The following is a 16,984-nucleotide window of genomic DNA, read 5'->3' as shown; positions in this document are numbered from 1 at the left end:
GACTTTGGGTTTGCTTCTTGTGGCTTCGAAGTCAAAAACAGGGTCAGGGTAGGAGGTTCCTGGGAGGTAGATTTCAGATTAATATAAAGGGGGATTGTACATTACTCTGAGTTCTCCAACACTGAGATGGCCTATTAGACAATAATGTGTTCACTTCTACCACTTAGGGCTGTTATGTGTTTCCTTTATTTATTTTATTTTGAGACAAGGTCTCACTCTGTTGCCCAGGGTGGCCCAGTCACAGCTGGCCAGTCACAACTGGCCAGTCACAGTGGCCCAGTCACAGTTCACTGCAGCATCAACCTCCCCAGGCTCAAGTGATCCTCCCACCTCAGCCTCCCAAGTAGCTGGGACTATAGGCTTGTGCCACTACACCAAGCTAATTTTTGTATTTTTTGTAGATGCAGGGTTTCCCCCATGTTGCCCAGGCTGATCTTCAACTCCTGGGCCTCTCTGCAGATCAGACTTCTGCCCACCTCGGTCTCCCAAAGTGTTGGGATTACAGGTGTGAGCCACCACACCTGGCCCCTGTGTTTCCTTTAATTTGGGTTTATAAGTCTATGTTTCAGCCATGTTAATGTGGCTTGGTTGCTATAAACCAATACAGGAGTTAACAAGAGCTAATAACTCTACCCACTCAAGGGTGACTGGAAACAAGCTCTTTTGAAGTGGGGAGCTCCCCATCCCTGAAAGTGTCATGTTAAAACCAAGCCTCTCAAAGATATTATGGAGCAGACCCCTGCTCTGGTTGGAGCAGATGATCTAGAAAGTCTTTTTCAGCTCTGAGATTCTCTGCAGATCAGACTTAGACCCAAAGAAAGATCTCCAGGTTGCTGAAGAGCAGGTGTTTTTAACCTGGGATAGTGCGTCCCTGAAATTTTTATGCAAGTATGTACTTTTTCTGAGCTGAGGATTCCTGGGTTTGAACAGACACTCGTAAGTTGAGAAGTGTCAGTGTAGATCATTCTTTCTTCCAGCCCTGTCCAAAAGGGGATCTTATTCGATGGTTTGCTGCTATCAGTGATTCTCAAACTTTAGTGAGCATCAGAATCTCCTGGAGGGATTGTTAGAACAGCTTGCTGGAACCCGCATCTAGAGGTTCTGATTCAGGTGGAGGCTGATACTTTGCATTTTTTTGCAGTGTTTTCCTTGCATTTATAATATACAAATAGTTGTTTCCAGGTGATGGTGATGCTGCTGGTCTGGACACTGCACTTTGAGAACTACTGGCTTATATTAAGATACTTTGCTGATCAAAAATGGAAGCGTGCTGGGCGTGGTGGCTTACTCCTGTAATACCAGCACTTTGGGAAGCTGAAGCAGGGGGATTGCTTGAGCCTCAGGAATTTGAGACCAGCCTGGGAAACATGGCAAAACCTCATCTCTACAAAAAAATAGAAAAATTAGCCCAGCATAGTGGCACGCACCTGGAGTCCTAGCTGTTAGGGAGGCTGAGGTGGGAGGATCACTTGAGCCTAGGGAGGCTGCAGTGAGTCATGACTGCACCAGTGCACTCTACCCTGGATGATAGAGTAAGACTATGTAAAAGAAAAAAAAACAGAAAACAGTCGAAAGCGGCAGTGTGGACTGGTACCTGATGCGTCCTAAAGCCCGTGCTGACTCTTGTCCCCTGGATGCGACTCCCCTCTTCCCCCTTTATTCCCTAGCAATTCAATCCTCCCCCTGGGCCCTCTAACCCCTGCAGCAAATCCCAAATCAGCTGTTCTAGGGTCTAAAAATACCTTCCCTCCAGCAAGACAGCTGAGGGGCTCAGACTATTTTCTGAGGGTAAGAATAGCTAGCACTTTAGAGTTAATTTCAGTAAAAGGGCGAACGGCCCAGGACAGGAATACGTGGCTTGGCTGCTCTAACTTTAGTGCTTAAAGCAGTTTTAGCCCTGAATGTCTTAAGGGTCTAATTCATGAAAGGCCAGTGGTTAGGTATGTGCCTGCCTCGGGTGGTAAGTAACTTACCTTTTTTGGTATTGTTCTAGAGTGGATACTGGTTAAAATTACTCCAGGAAGCTTCGGCCTGGTTCCAGACACATGGAAAATAGACTTCCTGTGCTAGTGCATGCTGATCCCTTCAGCAGCCGCTTCTCCACCCTGGGGGCTGCTCTCCAGGTCTTCAGACTTCAGCCCCACATGAAGGGCCCACAGCTTCCAAGCCCTTTCTGTGGGGTAAGGGTGTGAAAGAACTGAGCTGTAGAAGGGTTGCTTGCAGTCCTGGGAGACCTTAGGTGCTCTGGGGCATAAGGGCTGGTGGGGAAACCCCCCATTGTGGTGAGAAGAGGGTGTTTTATTTCTACCCAAGCATCAGGAGCCCCCAGATGCTCCATAAACACCAGCTAGTTTCATACGGATGATGCCTTTTCCTCTTTCTGGGCTTTGGATTCCTCATCTGTGAAATGAATAGATGGGATCTGGGGATCTCCAGGGTCTTTCCCAGGCTTACCATCCTTTGACTTAGAAGCTTGGCCTTGGTGGCTGGGCTGGCCCCTGGCATAGCTCTGAGTCCCAGCTGGCTCCTCCCGGGCCCCCAGTTTAAAGGCAGCAGCAGGGAGCTCAAGTTCTTTGGAGAGATGGGTCTACACAGCACCCTGGAACTTCCTTTGGTCTGAATCTAAGTGTGTTTCATGTTTGCCTCCGCTAGTGAAAAGCTCGCACTCCATGAGACAGGGGCATCATCCCTCGCTCAGCGCTGCACCTCCAGCACCTGGCACAGTGTCCAGTGTGGATAGGGGTGCTGTGCTTGGTGAATGAGTGCATAGATGCCTCCAAAGGGAGCCCAAAATCTGCCTCCTGCCTTCCTCTATTTTGCCTTCACGGGTGGGTCAGAGAAAAGAATTCCTTATCAACCTCCCTGGTCCCCCGCTGCCAACCACCCACTCCGATTCTACCTTCTACAGCTGCCACTTAGCCCCCAAAGTCCTGAAATTTTGCTTGGGTCACCTGCTCCAGGAGGCAGAGTTCTCATGAAGGGTATTAAACATCTGCTACACTGCATCCTGGACTACCGAGGATGTGTGGCCCTTTTCTTGTTTCGTTTGGCTGTCTTTCCAAATGTTCTTTTCTCCCAGAGGTCTGTGAGCTCCTGGGGGCTTCTGTCCAGGCCTAAGAAGGCTGGGGTGGGCCCTGGGGCAAAGGCTTCCTGTTGGTTCTCATTTCTGGAATCTGTCCTTTCCTCCCTGCCTCCAAGGAATCAGGTTTGGGCTTGGGGAGGCAGGCAGTGTGGGCATTTTGGCTGGCTTTGGTTCTGAGCTGTTTGGGCCTACTCAGGTAAGGGAGGTTTCTGAAGGACATGGTCAGTTCCCATGCAGTCATGCATGGACGTGGGGCCAAAGCCCAGCCAGACTGAGGATCAAATGTAACTGCCTTGGTTTGTGTCTTCTGTGCACATATTCTTTGTAGGGATGCAAGGGTGGGGTGGTTATCAAGGATAAGTTTTGTATTGTCCAGTGCTGGGCCAATACCAATGATTAATTACACCATGACAGCACATGCCATCTTCATTTCAAACAGACCATGAAAAGATGCCATTACACACTTTGATTTCACTGGACTTGAGAGCCCCATCTGCATGTGGCTGACATTGTGGCTCTCTCCAATACGCTTTCCCCCTCTGACTTTGAGGTTTGGATGAGACCAATTCTGCTCCAGGGACAGGACCTGACTGCTCTAAGCCAATCTGGTTAATCTCACATCCTCCCTGCCCTGCATCATGGTTACTGGTCTTGTATCTGAATCCCAAGTCAATCATCATGCGGTATTCCCTGGGCCACAGGAATTGGTTCAGGGGTGGTCTGCTGGCCCAGAGCCCACAATTTGGTTCAGTGGTTATGAGAAAAGACCTCTTCCTGGGAGCTGTTGGCAGCCATCTTGGACCGTAAGAGAAATCGTGGAACTGTGAGATTGCACAGTGCTCTATGTCTAGACTTTTAAGCCACAATAACTAATAAAAACTTTTTTTTTTTTTGAGATAAGGTTTCACTCTTGTTGCCCAGGCTGGAGTGCAATGGTGTGATCACGGCTCTCTGCAACCTCCACCTCCTGGGTTCAAGCAATTCTCATGCCTCAGTTTCCCAAGTAGCTGGGATTACAGGCATGCGCCACTATGCCCGGTTAATTTTGTATTTTTAGTAGAGACAGGGTTTCTCCATGTTGGTCAGGCTGGTCTCGAACTCCCGACCTCAAGTGATCCATCCGCCTCAGCCTCCCAAAGTGCTGGGATTACAGGCGTGAGCCACCATGCCTAGCCACAAATAAAAACTTTTTATTGCTTAAGTCAATTTGAATTTGGTTTTCTACTACTTCATCAAAAGTCTTCTTACTTGGCTGGGTGCAGTGGATCACCTGAGGCTAGAAATTTGAGACCACCCGGCCAACATGGCGAAACACCATTTCTACTAAAAATACAAAAAATTAGCCATGTGTGGTGGCTCACGCCTGTAATCCCAGCTACTTGGGAGGCTGAGGCATGAGAATTGCTTGAACCTAGGAGGTGGAGGCTATAGTGAGCCAAGATCAGGCCATTGCCCTCCAGCCTGGGCAACAAGAATGAAACTCTGTCTCAGAAAAAAAAAAAAAAGCCTTCTTACTGATGTGTTGGTTTCATAATTTCCATAGATAATAAGTGCATACTACTTGTATTTTCTTTCAATGAACTGCTCATTACCATCACCCTGGCACAGTAAAAATCACCTCAGAGCCAGTTTGGGCCTCCACCAACTGGAAGGGTATTTTGCCCATGCATTTGGCAGTGTTGTTACTCTGGGCACCCAGGCCCTTTCCCTAAAGCCTGATTTAGTGAGTCTTTAAGTATCTGCATCTTTCTCAAGGCCCTCTACCCTTCCCCAGGAGATTCTAATGTAGTGGTTGGTCCCTGGGCGCCTAAGACTTAGTTCTTCCATTACAGAAAAGAACAGGTCCAAAAGGAATGAAAAGGACTTTTACTTTCTTTTCTAAAATGAGTGATTTTTAGCAAAGCAAAGCATAATTTTCCTCTTATTTCAAGCTAGTGTCTGATGAGCAAGTACCAGGCTAACCTCTGAAGAATCCTACCCTAACACCTTCTTTTCTCTTTCTTCTGCTGGGATAAACACCTGGGGGTGAGATATGACCTCCCTCTCTACCAGCTGGGGACTTGTCTTCTTTGCATTGTTGCATTCCTCAATCTTTGCATAAGGAAGAGAATAGTCAATTCCTCCAGGTGCCAAGGAAAAGTTTCCCTGTTCCTAGAGCCTCACAGGTTTATCTTTTCCCACCGGTTCCAGGAAACTTGGAGATAATGTTGACGACTGTTCAGGCACACATCTCTTCCTTGGGTCCTACCACAGTCATCTCCTCCAACATGCAGTGATGTTGACAAGCTTGGAGATGACTAGTGAGTTCTGAACTAGGTACCTCAAATCTACCAAGTCCACACAGTAAACAGGAGCTATGGTCATTTCTTAGGGTTTCTGATCTTCCCTTTCACATTATTTGTAACCCTCTGGTTGTAAATGTTTTACTGTAGGTTGCCTCAACTGATTGTCCACTGTGGGAGTACGTAGTGAAAAACAGTAAAAAAAATTAGACTCACAGTTCTCTGCTTTATAATCTCTCCCGTAGTCCTCTGGTTCCTAGTTAAAAAACCAAGTCTGAAGCACCTTGTGAAGATGAACTTTTATTTCTTCTTAAAAAAAAAATAAATAAAACAAATATACTAGTTTGGATTTCCTTTCCTTTTTTTACTTTCCCCCTTAAAAAAAAGCAGCGGCCACTGTGAGGACCCTTAAGTTAGGAAGACAGTAGGTCACCCGGACCCACACTGGAGGGAAAAGATGCTTGATACATGAGAGGTCAGAGAGAGGTCTGGCGGGCGAGCATGGCTTATTCAGTCCTGGGCTGCTGTGGGGTGCGATCCATCTTCAGTGGGGGCTGAAAGTTCCTAGGCTCTCCCCAGAGCCCTCACAGTTCAGTCTTGACCTTGTGCATCAAATCTTTTTGATCAATCTTATCTAGGTCCTGGTACCAGCGGTTGTAAGCCAGCAAGGCCACATTCTTGGCAGCCACAGCCATCACCTCCACGGAGCTGGCTGCCCACTCCAGGGCATTGAGGTAGAAGAGCTGGTCATGGAGTGCGAACCTTGGGAGAATGGGGCGGGAGCCGTAGAGGGGGTGGGCCTGCCACTCAGCTATCTGCACTGAGTAATAGGAACGGAAGAGGGTCTTCAGCTGGGTCCGAAAGAGGGGCTTGGGGGACTGGACTCGCCAAACAGCTGCCTCCTGGGGCTGCTTTCGCCGGAAGCTGGCAGAAATGTTGACAGGGCAGATGTTGTCCAGAGTGCAGAAGAAGCTGGGGAAATCTGTGGTAAGGATGTTGGCAAAGGGGAAAAGCTTAGGGTCTGGGAAACCGAAGTAGGAAGAGTTGAGGTAGCCGTGGACCAAGGAGACGACGGTGGGCTGGAAAGAGCCCTGCACGTCATCAATGGGCGGGTGGAAGCCTGCAAAGGTTAAGTTGCTGCTGCTGTTGTCCAGGTGCAGGGGGGTGGCAATGACCACGATGTCATAGAAGTCAGAGCTGTTGCCTACCTCATTCTCATAGGCGACTTGGTATAGGGCTTTCCCTTCTGGAAAGAAAAGAACACAAAGTAAACTTTCCCCAGCTGGGTGTAGTGGCTGACGCCTGTAATCCCAGTACTTGGGGAGGCCACGGCGGGCGGATTACCTGAGGTCAGGAGTTCAAGACCAGCCTGACCAACATGGAGAAATCCCATCTCTACTAAAAATACAAAATTAGCCTGGAGTGGTGGTGGATGCCTGTAGTCCCAGATACTCGGGAGGCTGTGGCAGGAGAATTGCTTCGACCTGAGAGGTGGAGGTTGCAATGAGCTGAGATTGCACCACTACACTCCAGCCTGGGAGACAGAGGGATACTCTGTCAAAAAAAAAAAGTCAACTTTCCCTTGGCTTCTACCCACTGAACTCCCCACTGGGGCCCAGCATTGAGAATACAAGACCCTGGTACAGCGGGGCTGTCTAGATGGTGGGTCCTGTTCTCTCCATGCAGGTGTGGCTGCAGAGGAAGCAAGAGGCCTGGAGCCCGGAGACTCAGTTTCTGCTCTGCCTCCACTGCAGACCAGCTTGGGGAGCTTGGGCAAGGCTGTCATTCAAAGTACTCATCAGTCAACAGAAAAAGACTGGGTTGATGGAAGTCTCAGCTTTCTGGCTCTGACATTTGAATTGGGAAAACAGCACCCTCTAGTGTCACTGGCAGGGCTGGGGCTTCTCAATGCTTTTCTGTAACTACTCCCCAGGGGATCACCAACCAGGGCTGAGGTACAAAGGAGGCAGGAGTGTCCAGTAGCTGGGAATTGGCATGCGTGCCCACTCCTGCTCTGTCTACTCACCTGTGCTGTGCAGGGTCACAGAGGTCACTGCGGCATGGATCACATTGGCCTTGGTGAGCTTCAGCAAACCGGAACAAACCAGCTTATTGCCTCCTTCCACAGACCACAGGCTGCCTTGGGCCCCGGCTAGTGACATGGCTCCTGGGCAAAGTGGGAAAGGGCTGCTGAGAGGTTGTCAGGGCCGTGGGGCAGTAGGGCTGGGGAGTCCAGTACTATTCGACTGGGCCTCCTTGCCAGGGCAAAACTCTCCCAACCACGAGCATGGGAGACAGCAAACATACAAATAAGTACAACAAAGTACACAGTGCTATGGGGGGAAGAACTGTGCTCAATGAAAGAGCCAGCTCCCGGAGACCACATATTGTGAGGTCTGTTTTATGCGGAATGCCCAGACTGGGCAAATCCACAGAAACAGAGAGCAGATTTGTGGTTGCGCAGGGCTGGAAGGCTGGGGGGTGCTGGGGAGGTGAGGGCTAAAGGGCAAGGGGATTCTTTTTGGGATGATAGAAATGTCCTAAAATTGATTGTGTTGATGGTTTCAGAACTCCCAATGTGCTAAAAACCACTGAGTGTACACTTTAAATGGGTGAATTATATGGTATGTGAATTCTATCTATCTCTATACAAAAATGCTATGAAGGAGACACACAAGATACTGAGTGAGCAGGGAAGCCACACTGAGGGAACACTGAGGCAGGGCCTGAAGGCTGAGAAGGAGCCAGCATGTGCAGAGTCAGACGAATAGTATTGAGGGTACCAGGGAGGTGCTTGTTATTGTAAATCTCTTCATTCATTTATTTAACAAAAATATACTGAGTGCCTAGTATGTTATGGATTAAATTTTGTCCCCCCACCAGAGGTGTTGAAAACATTATCCCTACCTGTGACTATAACCTTTATTTGGAAATTAGTTAAGATAGGGTCATTAGGGTAGAGCCTAATCCAGTGTGACTGGCATCTTTATAAGAAGGAAATTTAGGCACAGAGACTGACATATGCAAAGAGCGAATGCTAAGTGAAGATGAAGACGGTGATCAGGGTGATGCATCTACAGGCCAGGAATGCCAAACATTTCCAGAAAATCACCAGAAACTACACAAGACTCATGGAACAGATATTTTTTCACAGCCCTCAGAAAGAACCAACTTTGCCAACACTTTGACCTCATACTTCTATCCTCTAGAACTGTGAGACAATAAATTTCTGGTGTTTAACAAACCCAGTTTGTGTTACTTTGTTATGGCAGCCCTAAGAAACAAATACAGTCCCTATTCTTTTTTAAAACAACTTGAGTTCTGTGTTTGGGATGTATCAGTGAACAAGGATTCCTGCTCTTGTGAAGCCTACCTTCTCCACTCTTGTGGTCTGTGCTAGCGGAGAGTGAGCTATACACAGGACGAGCCACCCCCGTCAGGAGCTGGGAAGAGGAGGTGCTCTAACAGTGGTTCAAAGGCCTCAACAGGGTAGTTCTTGAAACCAAAGAGTAGAGAGCAGAGCATCATCTCAGCTCCAGCACTTACACACATGCAAGGGATGATGAGGCAATTGGGAGTGGTAGAAACACACTGGACCTGTGATCTGAGCTTTGCTTTCACTGTCTGTGAAGTGGGGTGATACTGTCTCCTGCCAACTCACGGCCAGTGCCAGAATCAAACAGGATGGGGGAGCAGAGTGCCTAGGTGACTGTAATGAGCTGGATAAAGCGGAGGTTATCATGGAGACCTCCAGCCCATTATGAGCACCCTGGGCAGAGGAGGGGCAGGCGGGCAGGCCAAGGGCTGGATGCTCACCTGCAAAGGCGGGCATCGCTGCTGACTGGCCATAGCTGGCCCGCAGGACAGCAGAGACGACGTCATCAATAAAGCGCTGTGTGACGCCCACCTGCAGCAGGGACTCGGCAACAGAGTGCTGGGTCATGTTGACAAAGGTGGCCTCCCCCAGTGAGTACAGCAGCTCCTCCACACCCGAGAAGGCATAGCCGTGGGCCTGGTACTTATAGATCCTAGAAGACACATAGAGCTGGAGTCCTTGTGGAGGAAGGCTTTTTGCCTGACCACCTGCCCCTGGGTCATAGTGCCTGGGAGGCCCAGCAGGAACCTATCACTTCCTCTACATGGCGCGGTGGGAGAGAAGGCTGGTTATGTTCCCTGGGGCCTGTTCACTGACTGTGGTGGGCCTATCCCACCTAATGGGAGTGTGGAAGTATGGTATCTTCACATCACGGCTGTGCCGAATAACTGTATCACCTCTGAGCTACTCCCTGCCTGAGGTCATAGTTTAAAACCCTTTCTTCACCCAGCTGGGACTGCCAGGCAGTGGGCTATGGCCCACTCCTGCTGGAACATCCCCACTCCAATAGTGTCAGCTCTGCCGCAGCTTCTAGGACCCAATGGCATGTTGCAACTTTATGCTGATACTGTCACCTTCTCCACCAGTCCAGCCTGTCTTCTCCTCTGGCTTGATCTGACAGGGCTCCCACTCACCCCCAGGCTCATATCTTGTCCCTCTGTCACTCATGTAATCTCATTAGCATGGATTAGAACCATCGATGGATTTCCTGACTGGCGGGCCTTTGAAATGCTGCCCATTCTAGGGCCACTTTAATAAACATGTTGAGTTTGGTTATCAATAGGACACCAGAGGGAGGTGTCTACAAAGGAGAAATGTGAGTCTATAACTGAAGAGGGAACTAGGGTTGACAGGGAGAAGTCATCTCCCATAAAAGGTAGAAGTCAACATTATTGGTCTGGATAAAATTGACAAGGGAGAAAAATATCAGAAAGAAGAGAGTTAAGGAAATAAGCTTTGGGTGACATCTGGAGAATATTAGGAAGAAGGGCTATAAACAGCGGAGTTATAGAATGGGAAGCGAGTGGAGAAGTGTCAGGAACCAGGGAAGGAGGGCACAGGCCACACTTAAGTGTCTGACACTGAAGGGAGGCAGAGAGCGATGGGGTCCGAGGAACAGTCCCTGAACCTTGGACTAGAAGCAGTGAGCACCTTTGGGAAGGACTTTGAGGAAAGGTGGAGTGACAGCTTGGTGAGTGAGTGAACAGGGAGAGAACAGAACACCTGCCCTCCATATATGGGACCAAAGGTGATGGGGAGGGGGCTGGAGCCCAGGGATAAGAGGAGTGAAGAAAGGTGTTTATTCTAGATGGAAAAATGGGGACAACACAGTTCGCAAATGAGTGGTACACAGGCTGCATTTGCCCTACAGATGTGTTTCATTGGCTTACAAATGAAACACATCTGTAGGGCAAAATGCAGCCTGTGGACTGAAATGGCTGCCAATGTGGAAACACTGAAAGATTTCACACACAACTCTGGATTCTAGCTTCTTCTGAACAGCGAGTAGATCTAGCCACATGAGGTGGGCCTTGCACGCAGCTGGCTGCAGATGGCTGCGGTTGAGGGCTGGCTGCCTCCTTCAGAGGGGGCCTTGCTCTGCTCTTTTCTACCTCCTGATTCACTGACTCACATCCCAATTCAGCCCTTGTTAAGTGACTGAGTTTACAACCCATGCTTTTATTAATATCAATGTAGCAGAGGGAGGGTAAGAAAATGAGTGTCAGTGTGACAATACTAGAGAGACCATTACTGGACCAAATATGGCCATTCCTGATGCCAGGCCTTGCTCTGAGCCTGCACTGAATTGTGCTGGCTCTCATACCCAGCAAAGACCTTTCCCTTTTTCACAAAGTACAGTCAAGCTGGTTCCTCCCCCACCTCTTCTCGGTACGCCCCGGAATGCCATCCCCACAGCTCCGCCAGCCCTACCTCATGAACTTCTCCATGACCTCCTCCACCCACATCTGCAGCCTCAGGAAGCTGATGCCGTAGTGCCACCAGAGGCGGAAGAGGTTCAGCAGGTACCAGTCGGTCTCCTCCAGCACAAAGTGCTCCCCGCCGAAGATGGCGCTCCTGCCCACCACCTCACGGCGGTGCCTCAGCCCTGCAGAGACAAAGAGGAGCCCCTCAGGTCCCCTCCAAGACTTGGAGCCTTCTTGATGCAAATGGACTGGCTCCATTAAAGGAAACACCAACACTGTGGTTTGTTCATTTGTGCCGCTTGTTTATAAACAGTGAACAGATGCACTGGGAAAATGGCTGGACTACCTAGTCAATAAATGAATGAAAATGAAAATAATGTAACATTTTACATTTTTTTTTTCCCAACAGGATCCACAAGTGAGGGAAACTCAGATTTTATGTCCAGAATGTCCAGGGGCTGAGAGCCACTGGGCCTGTTCTGAGATGGTGGCCTTGGGCACTGAGATCACATGGAAGTTATCCTAGCTTCTTACAGCCACCCTGCACGCTGCAACTTACAGACCAGTGGATTCGTAAACACAGATATAGCTACTATGACTTGTTTCTTCCCCACCCCCACAAACCTCACATGGCACATTGCAACTTCATGCCAATACTGTCACCTTCTCTGCCAGTCCAGCCTGTCCTCTCCTCTGGCTTGATCTGACAGGGTTCCCACTCACCCCCAGGCTCATGTCTTGTCCCTCTGTCACTCATGTAATCTCATTAGCATGGACTGGAACCATCAATGGTTCCAATCTGCTCTCCACCTTAACAATACACTATATCTTGGAGATTGTCCTGTATCTAGGCATAAAAACTTCCCCATTCTGACTGCTGAACAGCCTATTGTGTAGTTAGACAATAATTTGTTTAACTCCAGGTCCTAGGGGATAGGCAGATAGGATACTCTCAGCCTTTTGCTATTATAAACAATGCTGTAATGAATAACTTGGTATCTATGCTACTCTGCACATCTGTAAGACCACCTGTAGCATCACTTCTGAGAAATGGAGTTTCTGCATCAAACAGAAGGTGTATTTGACAGATGCTGCTGGGTTTCAATGCTAGCTCTCTTGCTGTAATGGCTTTAGCTGAGATCTATACATTATCTGAGCCTCAGTTTCCTTAAGAGGAGATCTAACACTCATCTTGCAGGTTGGTAGGGAGGATCTGAGGTGACGTCTACATACCACCCAGAAGGGTGCTGGGTGTCTGGCAAGCACGAGCATGTGGAAGGTGATATGATCACGATTATTTAGAGGCAGCAAATTGAAAGGGCAAGAAACTGGCCTAGGAGTCAAACCTGAGTTCTAATCCCGGCTCTGCAACTAACTCACTGTGTAACCTCAGGCAAGTTCCCCTCTCTTGTCTCTGCTGCTGCATCTGTAAAATGAGGAGATTGGGCCACATCACCTTCCGGCCTTGATGGTCTGGGAAGTTTGAGAAGGGCCCGATGCTGTCACCAGCCCCAGGGCGCTGGGCACTGGAGCCCCAGGACTGACCACTCACCCAGCAGCTTGACGAAGTCCTGCATGTGCAGGCTCAGGGAGTGGAAGGAGGCGGCCCCACTCTCGTAGTGCTGCTTGTTGACTGAGATGGTTGCCAGGCGGCCACCCACGGTTCCCTTCTCATACACGTCAATCTGCACCCGAGGTCCAAAGTGCTGCTGGAGGAAATGGGCCACAGCAGAGCCCCCGATCCCGGCCCCAACCACGGCTGTCAGCAGGCCCAGGAGGCAGGGAAGCAGAGAGACAGAACATGAGAGTGAGAGGCTGCAACCCACGCTTTGCATCCTCCTGTGCTGGTGGTTCCCAGGTGCTTAAATTTCGTAGGCTTATAACATTTCCAAAAGGAAATTTGCAGACTGTCAGTAGAGCTATTAATAATAAGCAAAGGCAAACCTGAAAATGAACATTTACTATAACCTGCATTTCATAAAGAAAAAGGCATTTCAGCAGCAAAAGACGAGCAAAGAATATTGAAAGTCAGGATGACCATTTAAAGAGAATAAATTTAGTTTTATACAAACTCACTAATTTACTTCTAGTTTTCTTATTTCACTATGAATTGGTAAAAAGTTACTGACCAGTTCTGTTCAGTGATCAGTGTTTGGAAACCACTCCTTAATCCAGGGATTGGCAAACTACAGCCTGCAGGCCAAATCTGGGCAGACGCCTGTTTTTGCAAACAAAAGTTTTATTGAAACACAGCCATGACGTCCTTTCTTTTATTTATTGTCTATGACTGTTTTCATTTTAGGTAGAGTTAAGTAGCTGCAACAGAGACTGCATGACCTGAAAAGCCTAAAGTATTTAGTCTCTGGTCATTTACAGAAAAGGTATGCCAACCCCTGGTCTAGTCCAACCTACACTGGACACTTAAATCATCTCTATGTCTGTGTTTGTCAAGACTGTAATGTACCCGCCAGGCGTGGTGGCTCACGCCTGTAATCTCAGCACTTTGGGAAGCAGAGGCGGGTGGATCACCTGAGGTCGGGAGTTCGAGACCAGCCTGACCAGCACAGTGAAACAGGCATGAGCCACTGTGCCTGGCCTGACACTAATCATTAAACAGTCCTGTGAGAGAACTGTAAACAGCTATGAAGCTACTGAATTGGACGACGACTCTACCTATAATTTTTCCCCATCATATATATGTATCTGAAACACTACTTTCCTCTCATCAGACAGTCCAGAGGCCTTATCCAAAAAGAAAATGGAATAAATCTGTTGTAATTTATCCTTACTGGACCCACTGGGTCCCAGAGTACCAGCTGCTGCCAGGAAGTGACAGGCAATCCTCAGATAGCACCAGGTTCTCTATGATCTGGCCTCCGTTTACTTACTCCACCTCCTGCCCTATCCTTCCAAGATGCCACCTTCTTGTCTGTCTGGGCTTCTCTTATTGTGGTCGTATAGCTTTTGTCTTATGCCTGGGCCTTTGCCCGAGCTGTTCCCTTTGATAGGAGTACCGTCACCCTGTGTCTCACTGGCTTTAACAGCCCTCAGATGTCACCTATAGCTTGGCTTGACTGACCCACCTGAAGTGAGTCAGGTGTTCCTCCTGTGCATTCCCATAGCACACTCTGGTTACCCCTAGTAACACTGTATTCAAGTTATTTAAGGACAGAGAGAGAGAGCGGATGGTCACTATGCCCCCAGATCCTGGTAGACAGTAGAGTTCATGAAGTATTTTTTCTGTGTTGAAAGAATAAACCACTTCCTCTCTCAGTACTTACAAAGCCACTTCCAAGGCAGCACATAACCTTTTTATTTTAACCACTGTGCTCCTGTCCCCCTCATGTGCAAAGAGTCTCAAATTACCAATTTCTCCAGAGAAACTGATATTAAGGCCTAGAAGCTGCCCAAGATCAGGAAGCAGAAGACACCATTTCATTGTGAATCAGCTCATTTAACACAACTGACACTCACTCTCTAATTTACAGTAAGATGTCCTGGGGGACAAAGATAAATCAAATAGGCTTCTGTCCCCCAGGAGGCCAGCATGGAGTGGGCAGACAGACTCCTGCACAATTAGCTACAACAAACCGTGATGAAGTGCAACGGGGGTACCAGGGAGTCCTGAAGAGAAAGCAGTGAATTCTGTCCCAGAGAGTTTGGGGACACAGGCTTCTCAGGTAAATAAGATTTCATGCAAGACGCTGGAGGACAATCAGTTTTGTCAGTGAGAGGGCATGCATGCTCTGCAAAGAGACCAGCATGAGCAGGGCAGCATATGGAACTATATGGGTGGCTTTAGAGGGTCCTGATGCCACATGGGGGTTCTCAGATTTGATCCTGCAGGAGCACAAGGATTAAGCCATCCTAACAGGAAGGTACGCATTCTTGTGGGTAGAGTCCAAACCACCAAGGGTGGACAGAGGCTCCTGTGAGAGGGCTGAGGAAAATCTAGAAAGCTAAAGGGCAGCGTGGCATTGCCAAGCATCCTGCCCTGGATGACTCTTGGGTGGGGCCAGAAGGGCCAGCTGGAAGGAGGCAGGCAGAATGCTCCATGTTGCCACAATGCAGCAATTCTGCTGGCTGGAGGTCCTATCCCTTCCCCAATGGTGAGAAATGTCCTGTTCTGTTGCCTGTTCCAAAGAAAATGGGGAGTGCCCTGCATATTCCCACAGTACACTCCGCTTACCCCTAGCCACACTGTATTCAAATAATTTAAGGGCAGAGAGAGAACACATGGTCACACATGGATACTGCCTGCCTAACTCTTCCACATCCTTCAAAGTCTGGCTCAAACTCCACCTTCTCTCCATGAGGGCTTCTCTGCCTACTTTAGCCTCAGGATTCTCTTTTCATGGAAAGCTCTAAATTCTCAGTCTCAAACTGGTTCCTGGCACGCTTCAGTCTGTCTTAACCCTGTATGGCCTGGGCTGTGGTTCTGACACAAAAAAAGGCTTTAGCACTGCACTAGACCCTGTAAGTTTGCAGTGCTTCTGTGAGATGTTCCAGGCACTCCTGCCAACTGGGGTGCATGGAGGGTAGCATAGTGGAGTAGGGCCTTTGTCCTCCCACCCCGAAGCCCAGCATCTCTGCCTGTGCGAATATTATGTGCGAAGGGACTTGAAAATCTTCACGAGTCATGTAGTTAAAAAGACAATTGTTAAGGGAGGGGAAAAAAGCAACTGTAAACACATATGGAACTCTAGTCAATGATATGCACGATGAAGTATTTAGTGAAGTGTTCTGATGTCTGCAATATATTTGGAGATGCATCAAAATGTAGCATGGATTCGTGGATGTCTAGAAGGGTGATAAGTTATGTGACATAGCAAGTATAGTAGCAGTTAATGGCAGAATGTAGGTGGTGGGTATACAGATGACCACTATAAAATTCTTGCTGTACATGGGAGCATTTTCAAAATAAAGTATTGGAGAAACCACACACACAATAAACAAAATGACTGTTGTTAAAAGTTCCCTGTTCTGTCAGCAAATATCCAGCAGATCTAGTGTTCTGTCTCTGCCAGGACTGTCTCCTATTGACCTGGGGTGGGGGTTTGGCTTAGCTGTTACTTCCAAGAAGCCCTCCTGGGGCTGCAAAGAGAGATGAAGCGCCCTTGCTCTGCATGCACTGTACTTTCTCAGCTCAGCACGGACTTCCCTGTACTGTGAGGGCTCTTCCCACAGCAGGAACTAGAGCACCACACCTGCTACACAGACAGCCCTCAACCAACCTCTGTGAATGCCATCGCCCAGCCTCTCTGTCTTCTGTCATCCGGCGCCTAGAAAACAGCCAGGTTCACGGCAGATGCTCAGTGATCCTGGACCTCCCGGTGAGATCCGTGACCAGTCCTGCTCAGGCCTCTTTTCCGTCCCAGGTGGCCCTCTTCACATGCCACGCCCCAGCCCCACCAGGACCTTCCCTGCCGCGTCCCCTTCCGCCCTCTTCCACCCACCTCCTCTCCCGAGGACCCCCTCCCTTACCCAGCTGCCCTCCTCTACCCCCACCTAGCTGAGAGCTGAGAACCCTTTACTCGCCGGCCCTCCCCAGCTGGGAACCCCATCGCGTCCTTCCCGCACCGATTTTGCCCGGCGGAGCATCTCCGCCAGCGGCGGCGGCGGCGAGAAGCGCGTTTAGCGCGGCGAGTAGCGGGGCTGCGCGGGCCATGGCGGGCGGCGAGCGGGCAGCACGCCGAGTTCGTCCGCTCGCGGGTTGGCGCTCGGCTCTCCGCCCCGCCCCGGCGCCCCACTGGCAGTCCCGCCTTCCTGCCGCGCCGGACCCAGCCCCGCATTGGCCGAACAGCCGTCCCTCTCCAGCACG

The 16,984-nt window shown here is 49.3% G+C and overlaps 1 protein-coding gene across 2 annotated transcripts; it reads right to left on the bottom strand.

Annotated features, from left to right (window-relative positions):
* Window positions 1–4,919: 4,919 nt before the first annotated feature.
* Window positions 4,920–16,854, bottom strand: PCYOX1L (prenylcysteine oxidase 1 like). Of its 2 annotated transcripts, XM_012453966.2 has the most exons (6): window positions 16,744–16,854; window positions 12,716–12,922; window positions 11,171–11,345; window positions 9,181–9,392; window positions 7,391–7,531; window positions 4,920–6,610 (listed from the first exon to the last, which is right to left on the bottom strand). In XM_012453966.2, exons 1-6 carry the CDS (start codon window positions 16,829–16,831, stop codon window positions 5,949–5,951), a joined length of 1,485 nt encoding a protein of 494 aa, XP_012309389.1. In that variant the 5' UTR covers window positions 16,832–16,854; the 3' UTR covers window positions 4,920–5,948. The 2 variants fall into 2 exon arrangements, with proteins under 2 accessions (XP_012309389.1, XP_012309456.1); XM_012454033.2 differs by lacking the exon at window positions 16,744–16,854 and having other exon boundaries at window positions 11,171–12,589; window positions 12,716–12,793.
* Between the last annotated feature and the right edge of the window lie 130 nt (window positions 16,855–16,984).

The sequence above is a fragment of the Aotus nancymaae genome, unplaced genomic scaffold, assembly GCF_030222135.1.
Source record: "Aotus nancymaae isolate 86718 unplaced genomic scaffold, 86718_ANA_hifiasm-v0.15.2.pri h1tg000064l_1, whole genome shotgun sequence".
Taxonomy (NCBI): domain Eukaryota; kingdom Metazoa; phylum Chordata; class Mammalia; order Primates; family Aotidae; genus Aotus; species Aotus nancymaae.
The sequence above is the reverse complement of the archived record's forward strand: the minus strand, read 5'-3'. Positions and strand labels throughout refer to the sequence as shown.

What these genes read in the sequence shown, in the direction of transcription:
- PCYOX1L (XM_012453966.2), bottom strand. Translation starts at nt 16,831, where the DNA reads ATGGCCCGCGCAGCCCCGCTACTCGCCGCGCTAAACGCGCTTCTCGCC. An exon ending in TGCTCCGCCGGGCAAAATCG is followed by an intron (nt 12,923 to 16,743) that starts GTGCGGGAAGGA and finishes GCCTGCTGACAG; the next exon opens with CCGTGGTTGGGGCCGGGATC. An exon ending in GTCATGGAGAAGTTCATGAG is followed by an intron (nt 9,393 to 11,170) that starts GTAGGGCTGGCG and finishes TGTGTCTTCTAG; the next exon opens with GATCTATAAGTACCAGGCCC.